Here is a 27,765-nt window from a genome sequence, read left to right as displayed (position 1 = left end):
GAGCGCCGAACGATGCCGAGTCGCTCCAGGGTAGCGAACTCCGCTTTTGCCACCGCCAGCTTCGTCGGCTCGAGGCGGCGTGCCCGGGCGTAGACCGGTGGCCCGACGGTGGGGATGTGATGGGCCACCCCGTGCTTGACGGCCCCCGCCGAGAAGGTGGGCCGCGTGAGGGCCGGGAAGCCGGCGAGGAGGCGGGTGAATGCGTCCGCTGCCGGAAGCGTACAGACCAACGTGGCCGGAACCGAATCGTTCGGCAAGCCGCTTGGCAAGCCGCTCGTTGAGCTGGGCAACGCACACGCGAGCGAGCTGAACGTCTCGGCCTGGACAAGCCGTCTGCGCTTGACGTCGACCAGGAGCCCATTAGCGCACAGGAAGTCCGCGCCAAGCAGTGCCATGGGCACGTCGGCGGTGACGAACGTCCATCGGAAAACCTGCCCTCCAAACCGCAGAGAGAGGCAGCGTTTTCCGTACGTACGGATGGGCGTCCCGTTCGCGGCAAGCAGCGCGGGGCCCCCACCCGCGGCGTGCTTGTCTGACGTGCCGGCGGGAATGACACTCACCTGCGCTCCCGTGTCGCACAGGTAACGGCGCCCGGAGAAGGTGTCCGTTATGAACAGCAGGCTGCTCGAACGGCCGGCGCTCATCGCCACGATTGAGCGCCGGCCCGGGCATTTCCCGACCCGTTGAAGGAGCACGGCGGATGACACCGCCGAGCTTCGTGGCCGAACTTGGCGTGGAACCAGCACCAGGTGGTGGAGCTGGAGGAGCGCGGCTGGCTCCGCCAGGCCGGTGGAGTCGACGGGTTTCCCCGCGGTGGCGGTTTTCTCCGCGGCGGTGGGCGGGGCGTGGCGGCGTTCACGAGGTGCGTATCAGCATGCTGCTGAACTTCAGCGTGCTGTAGAAGATGATGCTGTGGAACATCAGCGTCGAAGGCCGTGACGGCCACGCCAACGCTCGCCCGCGTGTCCGAAGCGGCGAAGTACTTGTCCGCCTCGGCCGCCAATGCTCGGGGTTCCGTTAACCCGGTCCCGGCCAACGCGAGGCGAACCTGCGCTGGAAGTTGGCGACGGAAAAGCGCCCGGAATAGCGAACCGGGGGCTTCGTCGCCCAACAGTGACAGCATATGGTCCATTCGGACCGACGGGCGCGTCTCACCGAGCTCGGGGAGATCCAGGAGGCGGTCGGCCCGTGCGTCGTCCGTGAGGCTGAACGTGGCTAGGAGTAGCCGCTTGAGTGCCTCGTACTTGTGGCCGTCCGGTGGGTGGCGAAGGACGGACACAACTCGAGCGGCCGTGCCGGGCCCGAGGGAGGCGACGACGTGGCAGTAGCGCGTGTCATCGCCGGTGAGGTGCCGAAGCTGAAATTGGGCTTCGGCCTGGACGAACCAGACTTCGGCCTGAGCCTCCCAAAATTCCGGAAGTTTGACGAAGGCGGCCATGGCGATGGCGTCGCGTGTGGAAGGATCGCTCCGGCAGATCCAACGTCGAGGGTCACCAGTAAAGCGCGGCGTTACGCGCGCTGCTTGTGAGCAAGGAGGAAGCGGACAAGCGGTAACATATAAACGTCTTTATTGTAAGACTACACTGTAACACTGAACTCCTCCGGGCTGGTCGCCCGGTGTATATCATGAGGCCACGCCTACCCCTCGGGCGTGGCCACCGCCCACTTGGTGCGTGGAATGATGTCACCACGCCAGTGGGCTTTTGTGTCCGCCACATATATATATATATATATATATATATATATATATATATATATATATATATATATATATATATATATATATATATATATATATATATATATATATATATATATATATATATATATATATATATATATATATATATATAGATATATATATACTAGTGGGGTCACCCGTGGGAATCCCACGGGCATGGACGTGTGTGACATTTCGACATATTGAGTTAGATGCTGCACCTGTTTCACAATAACACACACACACACACACACACACACACACACACACACACACACACACACACACACACACACACACACACACACACACACCTCGTTTTTTCATTTCTGTATCTCACAATTCGGTCTCTCTCTTATTCACACACCCACACAAACACAAACACAAACACACACGTACACCGACACACATACACATATACATATATATACACACACACGCAAATACACATACACATATATACACACACGCGCAAATACACATCCACACACACACGTACACACACATGTACACCGACACATGCATATACACATCCACACATATACACATACACATATGGATACACACACATACACATATACACACACAGACACATACACATATACACATACACAGACACACACACACGCATGCATACACATACACACATATACATACACACACATGTACACCCACACACATGCACACACATATATATACACATACAGACACACACATATATATATATATAGAAATATATATTTACATATATATTTTCAAACATCCAACATGAAACAATCAGGGATTAACAAGTGGGATTTGTATCCCTTTTGATATACTTTCAATTGTGCAAAATACGCGTTGTGGTAAATGGCAACAAATTTTATTTTAACCACACATAAAACCCGACGTAAAACCGATATGTGCCGCGCACGCTCCTCACACAAGATAATTTCCTGATATGGGAGTGAAATGCGAATGAGAAGCGGCAAGTCGTGACGCCCCCGCCGGGAAGGACGTACGATGCACACACGACACAACACAGCAATGTAGACACACAGTAAAAACGAAACAAACGCACCTTCAGCAGGACGCCGAACGCCTTGTACGCGCTGCCCCTTCAATTTCCACTGGACAAAGCGGATCCTCGTCCGCAATTGGATGGAGAAAGAAAAAATAAAATCAGCGTGAGAATCGCGTTTTAGTTGAGTAAAATGACCCTCCTCGACACCCGTAGAGCGCTGCAGAGGGGCGGTTGATTACGAGGCACGAGCGTTGTGGTACGATGCGGTACCCGTAGCGCTGCGTTTTCTGCACTCGTTTCTCAGAGTTGGATGGGCTACATTGAGAACAATACGATTGACAAATTAAGTGAAGAGTATATTTTTGGTTTCGGAGGTGTTAGAGAGAAAGTAGGTTCGGCATATTAAGAACTCAGAGTTAAGGGAAGGAAGGTTGTCTTTGATCCATAAGTGCGGAAGGTGGGCCGATTTAACAATTTCCGCCCCCATTTTGCATACTTATTAAATAGATGGGACCTTCAGTTTTACAACTGCTTCTTTTCAACTCCTCAAACTTTCATTACTTTTGGCAATCCTGAAAATCAAGCTGTCGATTTATTTTCACTGCACACCAAGGTTTCACAAAACAAAATAAACTTTATTCAGATTTCACAAGGAAACTCGTCCCATTCGGGGAGAGGAGACTGAGGTTGGGCAAAACAAATCTGCGATGGAAGGACGGATGGCACAAAACACACTCCTCGGTAAAATAAGCGTCCAGAATAAAAGTTAGCAAAGTGAGTGGGATGTACCTTGTGAAGACATATATGTACAATTTGCCTGGGATTCAAATATTAATAGACACTCAATACCCATTCAATAAAGATGTTTCAGAGTCGCAATGTTGGCATATCAAAAATGATTTATGAAAATCATTATGTATGCACAAAGCCCCACATGAAAAGAAGCCATGTTATCTCATCAACATACAATTCCTATCGGTCACAATTACAACAAGCAAACAAGGCATCATCTCCAGTCAGTGTCCATCGCAGAGACTGCACCATCAGACGATGGAGAGTTGACCAGGGAAGACCCACCGCAGGGAGAGTAGGTCAGACCATCACCTTCTTCAAACCTTTTCACCTGCATCAGGAAGCTGGCCTGATAGAAATGTTCATTAGCTTCGTATTCGTTGGCAGGGCATTCTAGAACACACGCGCAAATGGTTGGACAGCGATGTGGTGTAAGATTGGTACAAATTTTAACAAGAAAGTTCGTAAAACACCTTACCACACACATTATTCAAGCATCTAATTAAATCGAAATAAAACAATGATTTTAAAGGTCGGATCAAAAAAATTCCCGGAAGTTTAGCACTGTCGATACCAGTCGTATACACAACCTTATTCAACATGTCCAAGAGCAACTATCGGGGATGCCTCTTCGTGGTGGTTGTATCCCCCAACACAAGTCAGAGGCCAAACCTAACCTATTCCTCCCTGTTGCCCGGATTCGTCAGGGTGCCGATCTGTCCCCATGGACCAGCTCTTTCCCTTTTGTGTTGTGTCTCTCTCCTCACTCTCATTATCTATGTGTGTCTGTCTCTCTGTCTCTCTCTGTCTGTCTGTCTCTGTCTGTCTGTCTGTCTGTCTGTCTCTGTCTGTCTGTCTCTGTCTGTCTCTGTCTGTCTGTCTCTGTCTCTGTCTGTCTGTCTCTGTCTGTCTGTCTCTGTCTGTCTGTCTCTGTCTGTCTGTCTCTGTCTGTCTGTCTCTGTCTGTCTGTCTCTCTATCTGTCTGTCTGTCTCTGTCTGTCTGTCTCTGTCTGTCTGTCTCTGTCTGTCTGTCTCTGTCTCTGATCTCCATATGCAGGCTTTAGGTGGGAGGAAGTTCTCCCAGAACTCCAAATCTCCACCTCATTTTTCAGTAAAGTGTCTTGATTCATGAACCAAATTGTGAAACTTCCTTCTCATAGCTTTGTTCCAAGGGCTCTTTTCAGAATTATCACAACCTCTGACAGCCTCCACTTGTAGCTTGTTTGTAATAATATTCCCTGGAATGCTTTTAAGTACTCAGTAAGGGGTTTCCTTACTTTAAGTACTCAGTAAACAAGCTGGCCTCCAAAGCCAGTCGCAGACTGGGCATCCTCTGTCAAGTGAAGTCCTTTCTGGCACTTCTGAGCTCCTCACCACATACAAAGCTTTCATCCGCAGCTTGATGGAATACTGCTCTCCCCTCTGGGCTGGTGCTCCTGCCTCACACCTAGCTTGGCTTCACTCTCTTGAATCCAAAGCTTTTAGAATCATTGGTATCTCCCACGATAAAGACGATTCTGAGGGCCTATCACTCGCTCACTGCAGGCAGGTTGGTGATCTTTCTGTCTTCTACAGACTCCTCGCCGGCCTAGCTCTCCCAGCTGTCTGTGCTCTGTCCCCAAAATATTCCTTCAGGACGCACAAGGTCTGCCAGCAACCCTCTTCTGGTGAAACTGCCAAACCAAGACTCTCCGCTCACCTTCACTCTTTCATTCCTCTTTACTCCCGCATCCCGCCTCTGGAACAAACTCCCTCACTCTCTTCAATCCCACTCCTCCCTCCAGCTCTTTAAAACAGCTGTTCACCACCATCTCCTATCTTCCCCCATCCATAACCTTGATCTTTTCTACCCCCATTAATACAAATACAAATCCACCTCTTTCAATCTCCAACTTATTTCCTGAAATTCCTAGTTGTGTTCATTTGTTTTATATCGTGTACCAAAGTAGTGTTCGTATAAAGTTTATATCGTGTACCCCCCCCCCCCCCCGCCCCCCATCCTTCTCCCTTCCACAGATCTACCGATGTCCCTTTTCTCTACTGTTGTTGTGCTTGTGCTTCTCTCTCTCTCTCCACATTTTGTCTCCTGTTACCTTTATTATATGTTTTATGTGTCAGTTTATGTTTTTGTGTTTAATGTGTTTGCCTTTACATGAGCCTTGACTCTGTATATAAAAAATAAAATAAAGTAAGTTTCCCTTTTGGATTGATTTTCAATTTTGTTTGATTGCCAGACACAGTAAAAGGATTATCTCACTGCTCTCTGCACACGTGACTGGGACAAATTCAGAGCCAATGTACGATAAAACGAAAGACATGTCTTTCTATTCATGTCCCGATTCATATTCAAAATATAACATTCAAATTAAATAAGCTGTTCTGAAGTTTAATTCTAACGGGTAATTCTAATGAGTTATAAAGGGTAATTCCAAAGGGTAATTCCAAAGGGTAATCCGAAAGGGTAATCCGAAAGGGTAATCCGAAAGGGTAATCCGAAAGGGTAATCCGAAAGGGTAATCCGAAAGGGTAATCCGAAAGGGTAATCCGAAAGGGTAATCCGAAAGGGTAATTCTAAAGGGTAATTCTAAAGGGTAATTCTAAAGGGTAATTCTAAAGGGTAATTCTAAAGGGTAATTCTAAAGGGTAATTCTGAAGGGTAATTCTAAAGGGTAATTCTAAAGGGTAATTCTAAAGGGTAAATCTAAAGGGTAAATCTAAAGGGTAAATCTAAAGGGTGATTCTAAAGGGTGATTCTAAAGGGTCATTCTAAAGGGTAATTCTAAAGGGTAATTCTAAAGGGTAATTCTAAAGGGTAATTCCAAAGGGTAATTCTAAAGGGTAATTCTAAAGAGTAATTCTAAAGAGTAATTCTAAAGAGTAATTCTAAAGAGTAATTCTAAAGAGTAATTCTAAAGAGTAATTCTAAAGAATAATTCTAAAGAGTAATTCTAAAGAGTAATTCTAAAGAGTAATTCTAAAGAGTAATTCTAAAGAGTAATTCTAAAGAGTAATTCTAAAGAGCAATTCTAAAGTGCAATTCTAAAGTGCAATTCTAAAGGGTAATTCTAAAGGGTAATTCTAAAGGGTAATTCTAAAGGGTAATTCTAAAGGGTAATTCTAAAGGGTAATTCTAAAGTGCAATTCTAAAGGGTAATTCCAAAGGGTAATTCTAAAGGGTAATTCTAAATGGTAATTCTAAAGGGTAATTCTAAAGGGTAATTCTAAACGGTAATTCTAAAGAATAATTCTAAAGAGTAATTCTAAAGAGTAATTCTAAAGAGTAATTCTAAAGAGTAATTCTAAAGAGTAATTCTAAAGAGTAATTCTAAAGTGCAATTCTAAAGTGCAATTCTAAAGGGTAATTCTAAAGGGTGATTCTAAAGGGTAATTCTAAAGGGTAATTCTAAAGGGTAATTCTAAACGGTAATTCTAAAGGGTAATTCTAAAGGGTAATTCTAAAGGGTAATTCTAAAGGGTAATTCTAAAGGGTAATTCTAAAGGGTAATTCTAAAGGGTAATTCTAAAGGGTAATTCTAAAATCTAAAGGGTAATCCTTTGTTTTCACTGACGTCACAGTTACCCATCTCGCATTGCGTGGCGGCCATTTTGATACCCAAGCTAATCTGTCCGTGTGCGCTGATATTGATTTGTTGCGTTGGTTTATGGTGAATGCGGATCGCAAAAAGTCTGTTTTATAAAGTAATTTTGTTTGTTTTGTCACGTTCATGTGGAGTGTGGTGCCATCTCGTTTATATTACGTATTGTTGCCCAACAAACACAGAACATTCGGTTTAAGTTTGCCGTGGACCAGTGAACTGGTGAACACCTGGGCAGTGGGTCAACCTGCAACCAACTACCTGTAGAACAGACTTGGAGTGTACGTAAGGATACGGTAGATCCAGGCTTGAGTATGGCTAGCAGTGCGAGTGCCAACCTTGGCTACCAAGAGACGCTCCCCCCCCCCCGGACGTTCTTGTTCGTTACAAAGAGAAGATTTCTGTCATTGGGTGTGACCCTTATGGTCTATCAAATGATCAATTTGAGAAGAATGTGAGCAAGTGGCCTCAGGTGACCCACATCGACGTGATCAACTACCTGTTGTTCAGCAAATCGGCCTATACCAAAGATGAGTTGAAGAAGTATAAATCCCTCGAGGCATACAGGTTGTACCAAGATGGATGGGTGCGACAAATCCTACACAAAGAACTGAATGACGCCCACTTGATTCGATCCAAGGTATTAATATATTAAACAAACATGTATTTTTTAAAGCTGCTTGTGTTAATGTTATGGACCTGATTGATTAAGTGCCCTCCATTTGTTCAAAAACCACTGCAGTTTTCAGCTGTGCATGCATGTGTGCATACTTTGTAGACATGTGACGCACAGTGCGAAGTGAGTGCCGCCATGTGTGCTTTGTGCGTATGGCCATAAGTCATCACCTATATTTATCATGTAAGCAATGAATACATAGCACGTTCTTCACATGATAAAATCGAGATTCATTTTGACCGAGTTGATAAGAGTACATAACTTTAGAAAGTTTATTGGACAGTTTCAAATTCAATACTTTTATGTTCCAGGTTTCGCATTCCATGAAACATGTTCTTACTTACTGTTAACAAAATGCTCGGAGCAGACAGGTGTGCGATCCCACTGTGATTCTGTTTGGATGTCACTGCGATTGATGGCAACCTTCCACAAACGCCACCTCTCTTCACTTAAATTTCTTGTTTCCTCACCCTGATTCAGTAGAAGTTTGGGCGTTTTGTAAAACTTAACTCCTGGCCTAACGCCTGGCCTGTTTGAACAACGAAATACGCCGCAAATTGGCATGACTGGTCGTGAACAAAAACTATTTAATGTGAATCCGCTGACGACGTTGTTCGAGAGGGTATCAAAATGGCCGAGGTGTCCCAGGGTGCCCTGCGCGTGTGCTCCGATGACGTCACAATAAACCAAGCAATTCTAAAGAGTAAATCTAAAGGGTAATTCTAAAGGGTAATTCTAAAGGGTAATTCTAATGGGTAATTCTAATGGGTAATTCTATAGGGTAATTCTAAAGAGTAATTCTAAAGGGTAATTCTAAAGGGTAATTCTAAAGGGTAATTCTAAAGAGTAATTCTAAAGAGTAATTCTAAAGAGTAATTCCAAAGAGTAATATATAAATATACTATATGATGAATGTATGTATTTTAGGTTTTATTGGAAGGGCAAAGGCAGAGCTTTACAGCACAAAAACAGACAATAATAGGAGAAAATAGAAAATTTTCTGAGATGAAAGAATATGTAAGAATTAAACACGAATCCTTCATAAACATGGTCTTACTTTTTGCAAGCATCTCCTGCCGTATCTCTTCCCGTGTGACTCGCTCTACCTCATCTCTCTCCTCCTCCTGAAATCAATATTAACAAATGTAAATGAGAAGCAAAACACAGATCCTGCTTTGAAGCCATCTATGTAGTACAAATGGAAAGTTTGTGTGAATACTTTTGCTAAAACTGAAAAGAATACAAGTATTTTATTCCTTTGCTCTCAACGGTTTATTGGCAGTGATCCAATTAATGGGTTATGGCAATATTGTTTTGACCCAAACTCCAAACAGGGAAGAGCATGCATTTGTGTTGGGAACACTGATGACATCAATTCACACAATCATGACCCTATTCCACATGACCTGATTATCCCCAATCTCTTGAAGGTGCTTGTAAGAGTACATATGAGAAAACATGAGTGCATATTGTCACGTGACTACCCTTGGTGAACACCTTAGGGTAGGACGGAAGGCCAAGCGAGCTTTAACTCCGAAGCGTTCAGTTCAAATGGCAGAGAATAAGTGTGGGGAAGCAAGAGGGAGGGGGAGGAGCAGAGCCTTACCTTGTCGATCCCACCGGCAGTCTCCAAACCCTGCAATAAATAAACTCAAACGAAAACGGATTTAAAATGTACAAAAATAACAGGTTTATTTAAGTAAATGCCGGTACAAAGAAAATGCGCGACAAACTAAATTCCTAAATTGAGACGTCCCCACAACAGACTTGCACACAGACAAAGGATAAAATAACATCATATAAAATAACTGTGTGTGTTATTTAGTGCACTTAGCTCGACTCGAGCGTTGCATCTCGTCTTAACTCTTCCAGACCCCGGCCGCGCAGTCTGGACGTGGCTCCGTTCTTGGCGGCAAGTCCGCTCGTTCATTGGCGCAAATATGCCTCAGTCCGCCCTAGTCTCACTAGGCCGCACCCGCTGGTGCGAAGTAGGCCTGAAGATCGAAGCGAACAACAGGCATGCAGCCCGCTCCTCCACACCGTGCTCATCCACCTGTCCTCCGCACGGAAAACCGTAGTTCCCTCACTGCGGTCGTGCCTCTGCCCGTCCACCAGCAAGATCTCGGGAGACGGCTGGTTCAATCGCTTCCTTGAGCCGAATGCACAATGCCATCGTTCATACGAGGTTCAGGGCAAGAATGCGCAAGAGGGAATTGTGACCGTTCGCTGTTGTTGCCAGCACGAGAAGGGACGCAAGAGAGAGAAACAAATACGGCCGTCTGTTCAGGAATCCAAAACGAGAAGAGAAAATATCCGCCGCTCTGACGTCATCGGTCGTGTTGTATCAGTGAGGTGCTCCCTACCAGTCCTCCTGTCAATGAAAACCCCGCCCAATCATGGCTCCTCGGGGCATGGCCTCGGCCTGCCCGACCTATGTGTGCCTCCAAAGTCAGGGTTGTCAGCGGCAGCGCTCAATGTCCTGGCTTCCGGTAGGTTATTTTATTAGTGCCTTTAAATGTGGGATTCTAGCCCTACATGTGGTGTATTGTCAAAAGGAACAAAGGAATAAATACAGAGGTAACGACGTACAAGGGATAATTTACCCATAATCCCTGTGCTAGTTAACATGCCCTAATCCTCGTAATGCGGACGAAGATACACCTTAATCCGACATCCGGGCGAAACAAATTCCCTACTTATTACATGGTGATTCTTCTTCTTCACGACAATCGGAGCACACTAATCTATATAAATCTACCTGTACTAAAGTCATCATGGTATCTGTAATCTGGTTCTCCAACCTAATGAGCGGACAACATGACATCATCGCCATGCATGTCCGCATTGCCTGCAAAGCTCCAGAGGAACCATCTGGCAGTGCGTCATTACGGATTATAAATTCAGATACTGTCAAGTGCATGCAAAACTCACAGTTACCGACCTGGTTTCGCCCTTGTTGGGGCTTCATCAGGGCAACGCAGTGAGGCTTCCATACACTTGTAACTCTGTGAACCTTTCGGTTTTTATATCAGTCACTATGCGACCTTCATATCATCAGTGGAGAACCGCCAGCAAGGTGTCCCATACAGCTGCTGCTGCACCTTGCTGGGAGCGATAAGCACCGCCTGCCACACGGTAACGTTATCTCCGGTATCCACTCATCATATGGAGTCGACCTGGTTGCGGTTGGGAGTTACTAATAATGGTATCTGTAATCTGGTTCTTCAACCTAATGAGCGGACAACATGACGTCATCGCCATGCATGTCCGCATTGCCTGCAAAGCTCCAGAGGAACCATCTAGCAGTGCGTCATTACGGATTATAATTGTTCCGTCAATCCGTCATTACGGATTACATTACGGATTACAGTATCTGAATTTATAATCCGTAATGACGCACTGCTATATGGTTCCTCTGGAGCTTTGCAGGCAATGCGGACATGCATGGCGATGACGTCATGTTGTCCGCTCATTAGGTTGGAGAACCAGATTACAGATACCATTATTAGTAACTCCCAACCGCAACCAGGTCGACTCCATATGATGAGTGGATACCAGAGATAACGTTACCGTGTGGCAGGTGGTGCTTATCGCTCCCAGCAAGGTGCAGCAACAGCTGTATGGGACACCTTGCTGGCGGTTCTCCACTGATGATATGAAGGTCGCATAGGGTGTATATATATATATATATATATATATGTATATATATATATATATATATTGTTACGGTCCGCGGATTAGATGTTATTTTTTACCGAGCGGTGGTGTAACCGCGGCCGAACAGTTATTCCCCGACTAAAACCCGATTCACCCTGAACGTTGGCCGTATCGCGCCACAGCTACTCAATCTGGAAAACTCTAAAGCGACCGAATGCAAAGAGGAAGACGTACAGAAGAGTAACGGGATTTATTACTATTTACACACATAAGCAAAAAGAGCAGTCACTATTATTTACAGGGGACATGAGACGCAGGTGACACAGTGAATTCCTTATACAAGCTTAATTACCTACCCAGGACAGAACAAACAAAGACGACTCACACGGGGAATTGCAGAGTGGATTGGCTGGAAGGAGGTGTGTGGCTGGAGGGGGAGGACGGCACGGAGCTGGCTGGAGCTTGATCCCGCACGGGACGTCGGGCTGGACCTCGACGGCCGCTGATGCCACCGATCCTGTCGTGTGCGCGGGATCACGGGTCGGATCACGGTCGGAGCCGACGCGCTGGTGGGGGGTCTGGCGTGACGGGTTCTCTCCTCTATCTTTCTTTTGTCCAACCACTCTTTCTCCAACGCAACCACTCAACGCAACCACTGACCACCCCTGACGACCAACTCAGCTCTTGTCATGGACCTCTCTTTTCAGACTCATCTCCTTGTCTCAGTAAAAGCGCATCTCATGTCTCTCCTTTGTACTCCTTTTGGGAATGCCCCGCAGCGGGTTATATAGGCCCCGCCCCTCAACCTTTTCGAACCTCCCCCATCGCTCTTCCTCCGCCCTCTCAAACCAAACCCCTTGTTCATGGTTGGTCGAGTGGGGCTGGCTCACTCCTCCCCTCTATGACGAGGTGGAGACACGCCTTTCTTCCCCAACCCTGCCTCGTGGCCAATGGTGGTTGAAGAAAACCACCCAAAATGCAGTTGGCCATTGAAATGAAACGAAAGGGGACCTATTCTTATTTCACTTGGTGCAATGGAGTATTTAAATTAATGGGAGACACAGCCTTACCCTAAGACACATAATAAGATATAAGCTACTGAACAAGGGTTTTATCGGGTCCTGCAATGTGGTGTTTATGGAATAACTACCGAGACGCCCTTTGACCTTTACACTACGGAGGTATTTACAAGGAATCATTACATTTTACAGAGGGTGATATTTACAACAATTTACGATACAATACAACACAACCAAAAAAAAACACAATCTTCATATCCGCAACACTGCACCCTCCTCCTCTTAGGCACGTCCCGGGCCTACAACTTTAATTTAGTGTGACACGTAGGTGTAGTTCCCTCTACTTTTAACCTGACCCTGAGTGCGACAGTTTTAAAACATAAATAAATGTGTCCCGCTGCTCCATTGCACCCTGCCTAACAGACTTACGCCCACAGTTAACCGAATTGCGGATTGGTCTTCAAACTACACACTGACGGTGGGGAGCATTATTTACAGTTGACACTACTTTTATTTACAAAACTAACCCAGGACCTGTAATTGTTCTTTCTGGGGAGGGGGAGACAGTCTGCTCTGCATCGACGCACCAAGAAAGCACCTATAATGCACCAACACACCCTCAAGCACCAATCGGTGCAGTCACCATTGTTCAATGAAAATAAAAACAACAACCCCTAACCCTGCAGGTGATCTCTTGCTCTTCGGCTCCCTCTGCTGGCTATTATTATTTCTTCCAGTTGTTGTCATTTTCTTTGCTGGCGGCCTATTTGTATTAAAACTTGCACCCAACGTGTCCTTTTTATTTATTTGTGGCCCACCAGGCCGACTACGTGTGGTTCACCTGTGGGGCATCGGTGCCCTGTGGCCAAGGTCCGCCAGCAAGATTTCGGGCCCTCATGGCCGGTTCCAGCAGAGGGGCCATGCCCCAACCCATGGGGTCCATAAGTGGTGCTCGGCCACAGACATGTGGTCCATCATGTGGTGCATCGATGCAGACAGCTGGTTCTGAGAGTTCCGGGCGCACAATGGCCGACTCACGCACGCTCCCCTCGGCGCCCAATGGCGCACAGGTCATGTGGGAGACAAAAGGAGAAAGACAAATGAGCGAGGGGTAAGGTCACAAGGGTACACATCAATAAGGCAATGCAAGGCGAAATGCGTACGGAGAGCGAAATGAGAAAGCTCGTCCCTACCGTACGTCACCCCCCCCCTGTCGCCTACACTACCCTTGCCCTTACCCCATATTTACAAAATCTACACATTTACAAATTCGTCACTACCGTCACATCTTCCCCATATTTCCCCTACACCAAATTCGTCTCCACAATCCCTCTATCCAAAATTTGCCATCACCCAATTCATCATCAACCCTCATAAGGAGGGAGAGATGGAACAACAAGCACAATGTCACACCCACGTCATGATGCGTCTCACATTCCAAACATTTGCATCAATAACAATAATAAAAACCACCTGGCATGGTGTGGAGGTACGTCATCTCAGGTGAGTGGATGTAGATGGTGCGAGGAGATCTCAATCCTAACTATCCTCTAAATGACTTTAACACACGTTACACTACCCGGGGTCTCTCCCTTGCCAATCCATTGGCCAACTTACACTATGGGTTCTAAAAACCAATTCCCATTGACCAAACTGTGGTGCTGCTCAATTTGGGGTCTCACTCCCCCGATTCATCTCCCGGTGCCCTTGCACAATTTCTGGGCTGTGACGTGTAGCTCTCCCAGCAGGTCTACCCACCTGCACACCTCCACCACTGCAGTTGCCACCCGAGCTTACCTAGCTCCTCACCCTAACCTAACTAACTGGGGAAGGCCCCTCCTGGCTCTGTCACCCCTTGGTGCCCTCTGGCACTGGGCTACCCGGGTCCGTCCTCCGGATCCTCGGGCCCCATCCACAACAACTACTACCGGCTCCCAGAGCCCACCTGCGGCCTCACCTGGCCGACATCCTCACAGTGGTGGAGTGCCCAAACCAACTACACACACTAACAGGCTACACGCCCAGCCATTTCCACAACACTAATGCACCCATCCAAATACCATTCTGTCACCCGCACCACAGATGCCAATATCCAACCACAATTTACCTATACCCTCTACCTAATACTTATACTACCCGCCCCGGGTATTCGTGATGGGGGTCCATCCTTCCCCCACTCACACCTTCGCACCATCCACTCCACTCCATAGTTTCCACCATACTCACTCCACGACCATCCATTCCAATACTCCATTTATTCCACACTCCATGTCTTCCACACAACCATTTTCCATACACCTGTTGTTGCACACCTGGTGCCACCTGCACCCTCCTCCTCTTCCTGGACCATTTGGTCAGCACAATACACAATCACCTTCACTCACTCATACACTGCTCCATCCACCTGTCCAGTTGCACACCTGTGCAATCACACCTGTTCCTCACACACTTTTCACAATACACTTGAATACACCTGCAACACTCACACGGCATCATCTCAACTACCTGTTGCCCTGCTAACTTAGTGCTCCCCGTCTTCCCTTTAAACTAAGCACATACCACGTCATTATCATCCACTCTAATCTACCTGCGTCCCCACTACAGGTATCATTGTCACTAAATAATCTTAACGTTACCTAATGTCAATCTCTAGGGCCCTACACACGATATATCCTAACCCTCCCGGGCTAGTTTTCACTGCCATACACCCCATAAGACTAGTGCTCCTTTGCCCCCCGTTGTGAGAGATGGCAAGGTTGCCATCCCACCACATGGGGCATCTCTTACTATTAATTTTGCTCTTCCAATTTCCACAAATCAAAAATTTTCCAATTACTGCCAATTCTACCCACTATTCTAAATTTCGTATCAAATCACTATCACTATCACTATCACCATCATCACAGTCCGCTATATCCTAGCCTCGGTGCGTCATGACATCATTAAACTCGGCTTCGTAAAGCCGAGCAATGAATTCGGGTGGTTTGGTCGCCTGCAGGTTGAATCCGTCCGGCTTTCGGTTCAAGGGAGGTGGTTTGGTCGGGCCGAGATTCCACGCACCATCTCGGCGCGGCACCTTGCGGTCCCGGGCCCGATGGCTCAATCTCCCCCGGTCGGAACCCCGTCCCCACGAGGGGGCACCGTTCCGCTTCCTCCCACTCGCCCTTGAACCGGACCGGTCGCCTGGCCCGACAAGGCCCGGACTCGACCGTGCGGGGCGGGGCCAAGCCCGAATCGGCAACGACGCTTCGAAGAGAAACGACGCAGCTTCGATCCGCGCCGGGCCTCGCATCCAACAAAGGGCTCCTCGCACCGAGTGCTCGCATCGGCTATCCGTTGCTCTAACCGCTAACCCGGTTACCGTCGATGCTTCACGGGCATGCTCACACGCATACGCTACCCCTTTCACCCTCACAAAACCGGGCGTTCCAACGCCGTCCGTACATTCCACCAACGCTCTCCCTGTTACACACCACACCTCTCGTGCACACTCTTGCGCACACCTCGGTCCACACCTCTCCTCCGTTACGTCCTCCGTAACACTCACCATGGGCGTGCACTCTGGCATCCACCCACTAACGCGCTCACATGGGCTCTCCCACACTCGCGCTACTACCAACCCAGGTGTGCTTCCTCGCACACGTTCCACCACCACCTCACTCTCCGTGTCACACTCCGTACACCCCGACGTGCATTCTCGCTCGCACTCGGTTTCACACTCGCGCTCCGATGTGCCCTCTCGCACCTGCGCCATCACCAACTCACTCTCCGTGTCACACTCCGCACACTCTGTTTCACACAGACCCTCCGATGTGCATTCTCGCTCGCACTCGGTTTTACACTCGCGCTCCGATGTGCCCTCTCGCACCTGCGCCATCACCAACTCACTCTCCGTGTCACACTCCGCACACTCTGTTTCACACAGACCCTCCGACGTGCATTCTCGCTCGCACTCGGTTTCACTCCCACACTTTATAACACACCCACTCGCCGACGCACACTTTTTCCTCACACGCGTGCCATTTCCACTCACACGGGACCCTTCACCAACGCCCGGATGCCTCCTCGATCCCAAGCGCGCGAAAATTCTTTTGTCGCCAAACATCCTCTTACAAAATCTCCCCGCACAATACACAGCACGTCTCACCTTCGGGGTTCTTCTTCCTCCCTGCACCAAAACCTGCAAACTCTTTATTTGGTTAGTGCGTACATCATCATGATTTGAGCAGGGACTTTGCACATTTTCCATTTCTCCCTGCAATTCCCGGGCTACCTCCGTCATCTCTTCAATTTTAATTCCCAGCACTGCTTTTTCTTTATTCACCTCGACGACCGCTGGCTTTCATAAAACACCCTCCTCTACCTCAGCGGTCGCCGGCTTTTCCAAACCCCGGGTTGCGATTTCTACCCCTGTCATTGTACCCGTGCTTTTCTCAACTTCGTTCAACCGGCGCTTCTCGACCCGTGTTACCTCCTCGTGCACCCTTGGGACCCTTTCGCCCAACTTGCGGTCTCTGTCCCTCTGCTCTGCTCCCTTTCCTCCCTATCGGCCCACATTCCATCAATTTTTGCATTCATTTGGGCCATGAAGGCTTGCATTTGGGCCACCGTTGGTAGTACAAAGGGTACTGTCACGATTTGTAGCAACAAAAGGTTCGAATCCAACGGCGGCGCTGCTACGGTCGCGGGCGCGGTCCCCGCAGCCATGTGCGAGGCGCCATTTTGCGCGCCCGTAGCCTCGTGCGCGAGAGCGCCATTTTGTGCGCCTGACACCCCCTCAACCACATTGCCTATGTTCTCCTCCTCCCTTTCCTCCACATACATTTCCCCGAGGTCCTGGGTCGATTCCACCCCGCTTATCTCTCCCCCCGGCATCCCGTCGCCTTGACCAGCCATGGCGCGATTTCAAAATTCGGGTTTTGCTTTAAAACACAAATTTTCAGCAGCTCGTAATTTTGAGCGCGTTAAGCGCGCTTCGGGCCTCGTATCTCACTCCCCGACACCCATTTGTTACGGTAATAACACAATTGGTGTCCAAAATTTGGGCTAAATAAATTTAGTCCCAGGTTCGAATCCCAACTCCTGACTACCAATTTGTTACGGTCCGCGGATTAGATGTTAATTTTTTACCGAGCGGTGGTGTAACCGCGGCCGAACAGTTATTCCCCGACTAAAACCCGATTCACCCTGAACGTTGGCCGTATCGCGCCACAGCTACTCAATCTGGAAAACTCTAAAGCGACCGAATGCAAAGAAGAAGAAGACGTACAGAAGAGTAACTGGATTTATTACTATTTACACACATAAGCAAAAAGAGCAGTCACGATTATTTACAGGGGACATGAGATGCAGGTGACACAGTGAATTCCTTATACAAGCTTAATTACCTACCCAGGACAGAACAAACAAAGACGACTCACACGGGGAATTGCAGAGTGGATTGGCTGGAAGGAGGTGTGTGGCTGGAGGGGGAGGACGGCACGGAGCTGGCTGGAGCTTGATCCCGCACGGGACGTCGGGCTGGACCTCGACGGCCGCGGATGCCACCGATCCTGTCGTGTGCGTCGGTCGGATCACGGGTCGGATCACGGTCGGAGCCGACGCGCTGGTGGGGGGTCTGGCGTGACGGGTTCTCTCCTCTTTCTTTCTTTTGTCCAACCACTCTTTCTCCAACGCAACCACTCAACGCAACCACTGACCACCCCTGACGACCAACTCAGCTCTTGTCATGGACCTCTCTTTTCAGACTCATCTCCTTGCCTCAGTAAAAGCGCATCTCATGTCTCTCCTTTGTACTCCTTTTGGGAACGCCCCGCAGCGGGTTATATAGGACCCGCCCCTCAACCTTTTCGAACCTCCCCCATCGCTCTTCCTTCGCCCTCTCAAACCAAACCCCTTGTTCATGGTTGGTTGAGGGGGCTGGCTCACTCCTCCCCTCTATGACGAGGTGGAGACACGCCTTTCTTCCCCAACCCTGCCTCGTGGCCAATGGTGGTTGAAGAAAACCACCCAAAACGCAGTTGGCCATTGAAATGAAACGAAAGGGGACCTATTCTTATTTCACTTGGTGCAATGGAGTATTTAAATTAATGGGAGACACAGCCTTACCCTAAGACACATAATAAGATATAAGCTACTGAACAAGGGTTTTATCGGGTCCTGCAATGTGGTGTTTATGGAATAACTACCGAGACGCCCTTTGACCTTTACGCTACGGAGGTATTTACAAGGAATCATTACATTTTACAGAGGGTGATATTTACAACAATTTACTATACAATACAACACAATAAAAAAAAACACAGTCCTCATATCCGCAACAATATATATATATATATATATATATATATATATATATATATATATATATATATATATATATTGTTACAGACGCGGTTGTGGATGTTGGTTTACCGAGCGGTTTGGTATGACCGCGTCTGCACAGTTTACCCGATTATACTCGAACGTTGGCCGAGTCGCGCTACGCTAAATCAATTGAGGAAAGGACACACGGCTGGGTTTAAATGACACGACACCAGGGGTACAGTTCTCAAGACCTCCGGAGGAGGTTATAATATTTCGGAACGTTAGATTACAAGGACGAGAGAGACAGCATAGGAAGGTAGGCACTTAAATACGGTCTTATAGTAACCCCGACAGACGACAGATAAACGGGACAAGACTGACTCACACCGGGATTGATGGCAAGGAAGGGCAGGTAGTCGGTGGACAGCACAAGGTGCACCTTGTGCTCAGGGGCAGAATCGACCCGGTCCGGTCCAGAGATGCGGGAGGTCTCTCAGCGCTCGGAGGTGGCGACTGGTTCTCTTCACTTCAAGCTCGGGGCGCATCTGACGTCACGTCCGGTAAGTCGCTGCGTATATCCGGCGGGGAGTGACACGCCCTCGGCTCGTTAGCTCCGCCCCAGATGGAATCGGCCCGTTGCTTCTTATTGGGTGCGGGGGGTTACCGGGCTCCGCCCTTGACGAGGGGCCGACAGTCAGCCCCTTCGTGGTAACCCCGTCGGCGCACATGGGCAATGGCGGCTAACCGAGCCGGAGTGAGGACGCACACTCCCCGCGCGCTGTTGTTGTTGTAGTTGTTGTTGTTGTTGTTGTTGTTGTTGTTGTTGTTTCATGGGGAAGATGGGAGGAGGTATGGGGAGGTCCTAAACTCACTACTGGTGCCATACAATCACATTCTGGTGCAACGAAGAGTCAGAATTAATGGAAATGAGTCCTTAACTGACATAGACTAAGAATAACTAGCAAGAGGTCCTATAGTTGTCTACGTGAGATGCGGTGAACCTGGGCACGACATTTAATGGGGGAAAAAGGGGAAGGTCGGTTCTACAGAGTGTTGTTTACAGACAATGGGACTAGGGAATGGGGGATTGGGGATAGTTGGGGAGTATTGGGGAAATAGGGGAATATTTACAAGCGGATATGGAGGCCAAATCCCATATCCGCAACATTATATATATATATATATATATATATATATATATATATATATATATATATATATATATACATATATATATATATATATATATATATATATACATACAGTGAAACCTTGACTTACGAGTTTAATTCGTTCTGTGACCGAGCTCGTAACTCAATTTGCTCGTTTCTCAAATTAAATTTCCCCATTAAAAGGCATTGAAATGCTATTAATCCGTTCCAGCCCCCAAAAAACCACACCAATTTTTTTTGTTACGTGTTTTTAAATAAGAAAAATGTACTTTATAAATAACAAATAATGTATAAACAAGCACGACCTCGTATATACTGTTCATAATAAAAGAGAATGTAGCGACCCATGGGTCCCCCAAGCAAGACTGGCATCAGAATCTCCTTGCTCCAGCCGGTGACGTCACCGGCAGGGATCCCAGGCGCCAGAGTGGCTGGTCACGTGACCGCCAAAGCGTCCCGCGCGTGCGGGTATAATGAGCTACACCTGTGGATCACGTGACCACCGAAGCACGCCTCGCTTGAGAGGCGTGGCTTTCGGTTTCGGTTTGGGTTTTTGCTTTATAAGGCAGCCCGATAAACGGGCTTTTTAGTGTTCCCGAGTTGGTTTTACGAATAAACATCTTCTCGGACGAGTTTGTGCCTTGCCATCCTTTTATCCGTATTCTGCTGGAGTCCAGACTCCTTCAATGTAAAGAAATAAACTGGTTTTATTAAGTGTTGTGGCGGACACGAAAGCACTGACGTGGTGACATCACCCCACACACCAAGTGGGGGTGGGCCACGCCGGGGAGAGAGGCGTGGCCTCAGGATATAGACGGGGCGCACAGCCTTGAGCAGCTTAGTGCTGCAGTTTGAATAAAGACTCTTGTATGAACCGCGTTGTCCGCTTGCTCCTTGCGTAAGCATTAGCGCACGCAGCATCGCGCTACAGTGTATTTACCTTGAAGATCAGACGAAGATGCTGGCGGAGGTGGAGGAGATAACTTTTGCCCTTTTCGCCACACTTTCCTCGCTGTCACTTGCAGGGCGTTTCAATAAAAACCTGTCCAACGAGGTTTGTTTCTTCCTCCCTTTCAAAATGTTTCGAAAATTCTCCATCTCTTCATGGATAGAGGTCCGGAGCTTTGAAATAATCGTAACGCCCTTGGCTGGCGTTATAGCCTTTATCGACTCCTTCTGCTTCAAAATCGTACATATCGTAGAAGTACTACGATCGTACTGCCTCGCCAAGTCGACAACACGCACACCTCGCTCATGTTTTTCGATGATTGCGTGTTTTATATCCAAGCACATCATCCTCTTCTTCTTCTCAGTACTGCCCTTGGCACTCAATTTCTTAGGACCCATGGTTAAAACTAAGAAATTTTCCAAAATAACCAACATGCGAAAACAAAGCAGCAGCGATATACGGCAGAGATGCTTGCACGGCAAGATAACCACGTGACCGGAACGCTCGTTGGGCCACCTGGTGGCGGGTGGCGTAAGCTCGTAACTCAGATCTCGGCTCGCATCTCAAAGCAAAAAACCGCCCGAGCGACGGCTCGTATCTCGGAAAACTCGTAAGTTGGTGCACTCATAAGTCAAGGTTTCACTGTGTATATATATACTATATATATATATATATATATATATATATATATATATATATATAGATATATATATATATATATATAAAGATAAAAATATACATCTATACAAATAAAAATATACATCTATACATATAAAAATATACATCTATACATATAAAAATATACATCTATAAAACACAGTGTGTGTGTGTGTGTGTGTGTGTGTGTGTGTGTGTGTGTGTGTGTGTGTGTGTGTGTGTGTGTGTGTGTGTGTGTAATGTTACCGATAGACTCCTAAACGGAGAGGCTCACGTACTTGATATTTGGCATAGACATAGCCATTGAGCCTGGTGTTACATATTTATGTGAATGTATGTGAATTACCATTCAGGTCTTTGCTTATCCGTGTGTAGTATATTAAGTTGTTGTGTAGTTGTTGTGGTTGGAGGGTCAGGAGCCCTTCTGAAAAAGTGGCCGGAAACGGAAGTGACCGGAAACGGAAGGGAAAAGACACGAGGAAAAAAGGACGAGTATTCTTCTTCCTCGCCCGGCTCCGACGAAAGGTGGAATTGATTGAGCCGTGTGGAAAAGCGGCGTTCCCGAGCCTGTCTGGCGAGAGGAGTTACCGGGACGGACACCTGCCCGGTGGACGTCAAACTGTCGTGTGGCCGTGCACCGACCCAGCGTTGGGCGCCGTTCGCGACACTGTCTAAAAAGACGCGTACGGGTCGCCCGTTGGGGCCTAACACGCCTTGCAAGCGGCGTGGGGTTTGGCTTGCTTTCCCGTACCCGCTTCGCGTGGCCACGAGGGGCTGCAGCCGGGGTGCCTGGTAGTGGTACGATACCTGCCCGGTGGAAACACGTCCACCCGGAGTTCGTTCAACCGCCCGAGTGCGGCTACGCCGACCATCATCTTGGTCAGGAGGGGCCCAGAGACATTGTGCGGGACCGAGACCAAAAGGGGGTTGTGAGTACTCACCGGGACACACATATATAAGATGGCCATCTTAATCATAGGGAATTGATTGTGGATTGAGAATTGTTGATGGTTGTGTATTGTTGATTGCTCGGGGAAAATCTCCGTGGTTGTGTCATTGAAATTGTATGGTATCATTACCATTGGAAATATATCCTTGAATATCAGTTGTCTCTTGGGTGAAATTCCTATGGATTGCGTGGCGAAAGCGCATATATAATACTTTCTGGCGAAGTTCCTCTCACGGTCCGGGGGTCACCGAGACCAGGTATTCACCGAGGGGACCACGTAACACTGGGACGAACATGGCCGAGACCATATTTGACGAGATCCATATTTTTTATTCATATTTACCTCAGCGCATTTCAGCGAAGTACCCGCTAATCTCAGCCGGTTCCAGAGCAGCTCGCTGATTCGCTCAGAGCGATCACGTGATGTTCCATTCCCGCCGCCAGACTGTTTCGCTCAGAGCGATCACGTGATGTTCCATCCCGTCACACGTCACACGTTTTTTCACCTTTTATGCGATCGTGTTTTGTATGGATTTTGTGCGATATGAATTAAATGTCTTTGGAACAGCTGTGAAACGTCTTTCCACAACCCTTCCGTAACCGATTGGAGCAGTTTATTTCCGCACAAAACGAGATCCGCGAAGCGAGTTGGTCGAGTCGTGCTGACCAAGATGGCGACATGGCAGCTTCACTTTTCACTGAGTATGAGCGTTCGATATATTTTCAATTCAGTGCGCCCATGATTTGTGGCATAGACATGACCATTGGGCCTTCACGGTGTAATTTGTGCGAGGCTTTTGTCCGAGTGAGCTTGAGTCGAGAGGGCGAATGTACGGGTTGGGAATGTACGGGTCTCCCTTCCCCCGCCCGGCAACACCGGTACTGGAGGACGTCACAGGATCGGTGAGTCTCCAAAATCCGCTTCGTGCTGTTGCGAATATGCAGGACTATGTCCGATTGTTGTGCTGCTCTCCGACCATGAGAACTGCAACGTCATTGTTGACTGGCCATCCCCTTCCCTCCCCCTTCCCCCTACCCCTCCCCCTCTCTTTAAACCCCTCCCCCCTCCCCACCCCTCCCCCTTCCCCCTCCCCTCCCCCACCCTTCTCCCCCTCCCCCTCCCTTTTCCCCCTCCCCCTCCCTTTTCCCCCTCCCCTCCCCCACCCTTCTCCCCCTCCCCTCCCCCACCCATCTCCCCCTCCCCTCCCACACCCTTCTCCCCTCCCCCCCTCCTCTCCCCTCCCCCCTCCCATCCCTCACCCTCCCACCCCCCCCTCTTCCCTCCCCCCTCCCATCCCCCCCTCTTCCCTCCCCCCTCCCCCTTCCGGCCCCTCCCCTCCCCCCCGTTCCCCTCCCCCCTCCGGCCCCTCCCCTCCCCCCTCCCCTCCCCTCCCCCCCCCGTTCCCCTCCCCTCCCCCGCCCGGCAATGCCGGGTACTTCTGCTAGTATATATATATATAAATATGTATGTATATGTATCATGTCATAGGGTTAGTGTGCTTCCTTCGTTGTATGTATATTGTTGCGGATATGGGATTTGGCCTCCATCCATATCCGCTTGTAAATATTCCCCTATTTCCCCAATACTCCCCAATCCCCCATTCCCTAGTCCCATTGTCTGTAAACAACACTCTGTAGAACCGACCTTCCCCTTTTCCCCCCATTAAATGTCGTGCCCAGGTCCACCGCATCTCACGTAGACAACTTTCGGACATCTTGCTAGTTATTCTTAGTCTATGTCAGTTAAGGACTCGTTTCCATTAATTCTGACTCTTCGTTGCACCAGAATGTGATTGTATGGCACCAGTAGTGAGTTTAGGACCTCCCAATACCTCCCCGCATCTCTTCCTCATGGAACTACAACAACAACAACAACTACAACAACAGCGGGGGGCGGCGCGGCGGCGGCGCGGGGAGTGTGCGTCCTCACTCCGGCTTGGTTAGCCGCCATTGCCCATGTGCTCCGACGGGGTTACCACACAGGGGCTGACTGTCAGCTCCTCGTCAAGGGCGGAGCCCGGTAACCCCCCCCCCGCACCCAATAAGAAGCGGCGGACCGATTCCATCTGGGGCGGAGCTAACGAGCCGAGGGCGTGTCACTCCCCGCTGGATATACGCAGCCACTTACCGGAGGTGACGTCAGATGCGCCTGAGCTTGGAGAGAAAAGGACGCCACCTCCAGCGCGACGATACCTCCCCGCATCTTTGGACCGGACCGGGTCGATTCTGCCCCTGAGCCAAGGTGCACCTTGAGCCATCGATTCTGCCCTTCCTTGCCATCAATCCCTGTGTGAGTCAGTCTTGTCCCGTTTGTCTGTGGTCTGTCGGGAATAAGATAAGACCGTGTATAAGTGCCCACCTTTCTGTGCTGTACCTCTTGTCCGTGTAATCTAAACATTCTGCAAACCCATATTATAACCTCCTCCGGAGGTCTTGAGAACTGTACCCCTGGTGTCGTGTCATTTAACCCAGCCGTTGTGTCCTTTCCTTCATTGATTTAGCATAGCGCGATTCGGCCAACGTTCGAGTGTAATCGGGTAACTTGTGCGAACACGGCGGCCATTCCGCTCGGCCCAGCATAACATCTCAATAAGTCGTGTCCGTAACAATTCGTGTCGGGAAGTGGGATCGGTCCCGGAGCGCGTTTCACGCGCTCGAAATTATAACGGCGAAATTTGATTGTGTTTTACAAAAAAAAATAAAAACCCGAATTTTGAAAGTCGCGCTATGGCAAATCAAGACGGCTGGGTTCCGGTAGAGGAGAGTGAGGCAGGGTCGATCCAGGACCAAATTGAGGGACATGAGGAGAGCGAAGCAGTGAGGGTAGCAGGGTCGCAAAATGGCGTCGTCGCACACGAGGTTGCGGGCGCGCAAAATGGCGCCTCGCACATAGCTACGGCGGCCGCACCCGCTGCACAAGTGGGAGGGATGGCCCAAATGCAGGCCCTCATGGAGCAATTTATGGCGCAAATGCAGGCGTCCCTCAAAATGCAGAGTGAGCAATTAGGGGTGATGGGAAACCAAATGGGGGTAATGGGGAACAATATAGAAGCTCAGGGTGAGCGATTGGAGGGCAAAATGGGGGTCATGGGGGGCGAAATGGGGTCCAATAGCGAGAAATTGAGGGAGGACATGGGGGCCCAGATCCGGGGGTTAGGGAGTAGAATAGAGGGATTAGACAATAGATTAGGGGAAATACAGGAGGGGTTAATGGGGGTAGAAAACAGAATGGCCGCTCAAGAGAATCAAATGGAAGGGATGCAAAAGGGGTTAGAGGGGTTAGAAAACAGTATGGAAGGCAAATTGAGGGACATGAGGGACCAAGCGGAAAGGGAAGTTAAACAAATGGGGCAGCAGATAGAGGGGGTTAGAATGGGGGTAGAAACTAAACTGGATGCTCACAGGGAGGAAATGGAGCAGATGAGGGTGGCATCTGGGCAGGAGATGCAAGTGATGGGAGAGGAGATCAGAAGAGGAGTGAGTGAGGAGGTCGGAGGAGTGCGCGAGGAGGTGAGGCACTGTAAGGAGCGCATGGAGAAGGAGGTGAGAAAGGGGACTGTAAAATTGCAAGGTGGTATAGAGGAGTTGACGCTGGGAGTAGAACAACTGACAGTGGGACAAAAGGTTGGGGAACAGGTAAAGAAGAACACAGCGGTAATAGAGGGGTTAAAATCGACACAGAAGGAGATGAAAAAGGACGTAGGGGTAACTAAAAAAGAGTGTCAGACGGTACATGAGGACTTGACGAGGAAAATGAACAAGGTGGTAGAGGTGATGGAGGTTAAAGAGCGGGAGGTGCGGGAGCACATAGAAAAAAATAAAGTGGAGTTAGAGGAAGAACTTAAAGGGGCGCACGAGGAGATGAAGGAGGTGAAGCAGAAATTAGAAGTGGAAGAAGGGGTGAGCGAAATTAAGAAGCGACGGAGAGAGGATAAGAAAGAGATAAAGGAGGAGGTAAAAGAATTGGTCCAAAGTCTGTGTTCGGATCATGATGATGTGCTCATTAACCGGATGAGGGATTCGCAGGTGATGGAGGAGAAGCGAAGAGGAAGAGGACCCGGTGTAAGTGGTGACCAATATGGTCGTGCGTATGATGCGCCAGGTGATTTAAGAAGCTTGGGGGTCGAGATGGACCCGGGTGTTCGTGAGAGGCCGTTGGTGAAGTGTGCGACAGGTCTGGTGTGCGAAAAACGAGGTGTGCAAGAATGTCTGACCATGGGGTGTGTGAGGAAAAAGTGCACGCCGAGGAGTGAGTGTGCTGGCGAGAGTGAGTCGGTCGTAGCGCGTGTGCGAGGGAGCACATGGAAGCGCGGTGTGGTAAGTGTTACAGAGGGTGTGATGGGAGAGTGTGCACAAGAGTGTGCGCGAGAAAGGTGTGTGACGGACAGGTGCATGGGGAAAGAGTGCGCTGTCAAAGGTAAGGAAGAATGCACGCCTGTGGTGAGTGTTACAGAGGGTGTGACGGGAGAGTGTGCGCAAGAGTGTGCGCGAGAAAGGTGTGTGACGGACAGGTGCATGAGGAAAGAGTGCGCTGTCGAGAGTAAGGGTGAGTGCGCTGTCAAGAATGGAGGTGAGAGTAGTGAGAGTGACAAGGAGCGTGAGTTGGTTGTGACAGGTGAGCGAGGATGTACACCTGGAATGGACGGATGCACACCTGGAATGGTAGAGCGTGAGTGGGAATGCACGCTGGAATTGGTCGTGAGGCACGTGGTTGGGTGTGCGAGTGAGGGCACACCTGTGATTGTCACAGAGGAGGTGACCGAGGAGGGGGCGCGAAGAGGTGTGTTGGTGAGGTGTGCGACCAACGAATGTGTGCCAAAGTGTTCGGTGGTCAGGTGTGTGACCAAGGCTGTGAGTGGAGTGAGTGTGCCTGGGTGTGTTGGAGAAGGTACGACGAGGAGCATGGAAGCGGCTGGGTGTGTGAGAAAGAAAGGGGTAGCGTATGCTTGTAAGCATCCAGGTAAGGCATCGACGGTAACCGGGTTAGCGGTTAGAGCGACTTTTAGCCGAATCGGGCCCTCGGTGCGTGCCGGGCCTCGCTTTGAACGGCCGCGTCCGTGCTCCACTAGGCGGAGCTGGCAGCCCAATAGGAAGGGTCGTCATGGCGACCACTTTTTGTTGAGGCATTCCGGCAGGTCGAGATCGAGCCATGGGATGGCTCCACGCCGAGGTGGTGCGTGGGATCTCGGGCCGGGTAAGCCCCCGTCCCTGCCCCGAATGCGGGACGTATCCAGCCGCTGGCACCAAACAACCCGCATTCATTGCTCGG

The 27,765-nt window shown here is 49.0% G+C and overlaps 2 protein-coding genes across 8 annotated transcripts in view; both read right to left on the bottom strand.

Moving 5' to 3' along the window:
* LOC137430052 (calcium/calmodulin-dependent protein kinase kinase 1) overlaps positions 1-3,169 on the bottom strand; it is a 102,882-nt gene extending 99,713 nt beyond the window's left edge. For 4 of the 7 annotated variants that reach the window (XR_010984991.2, XM_068120551.2, XM_068120554.2 and 1 more), the window contains exon 1: positions 2,781-2,933. The gene's annotated coding sequence lies outside the window, so the exon portion shown is untranslated. Of the gene's footprint in view, positions 1-2,780 lie in introns of all 7 variants that reach the window. The other 3 variants (XM_068120555.2, XM_078780176.1, XM_068120553.2) reach the window with 3 other exon arrangements.
* A 168-nt stretch (positions 3,170-3,337) lies between these two features.
* The window catches only part of RPAIN (RPA interacting protein), a 33,404-nt gene continuing 8,976 nt past the window's right edge, over positions 3,338-27,765 (bottom strand). The window contains exons 3-4 of the mRNA XM_068120544.2: positions 8,845-8,911; positions 3,338-3,908 (exon numbers count right to left, since the gene is read on the bottom strand). Of these exons, the coding sequence (XP_067976645.2) occupies positions 3,730-3,908; positions 8,845-8,911 (246 nt within the window). The 3' untranslated portion in view covers positions 3,338-3,729. The remainder of the gene's footprint in view (positions 3,909-8,844; positions 8,912-27,765) is intronic.

This window comes from Myxine glutinosa, chromosome 6 (genome assembly GCF_964187855.1).
Source record: "Myxine glutinosa chromosome 6, kmMyxGlut1.1, whole genome shotgun sequence".
NCBI classification, from domain to species: Eukaryota; Metazoa; Chordata; class Myxini; order Myxiniformes; family Myxinidae; genus Myxine; species Myxine glutinosa.
The sequence above is the reverse complement of the archived record's forward strand: the minus strand, read 5'-3'. Positions and strand labels throughout refer to the sequence as shown.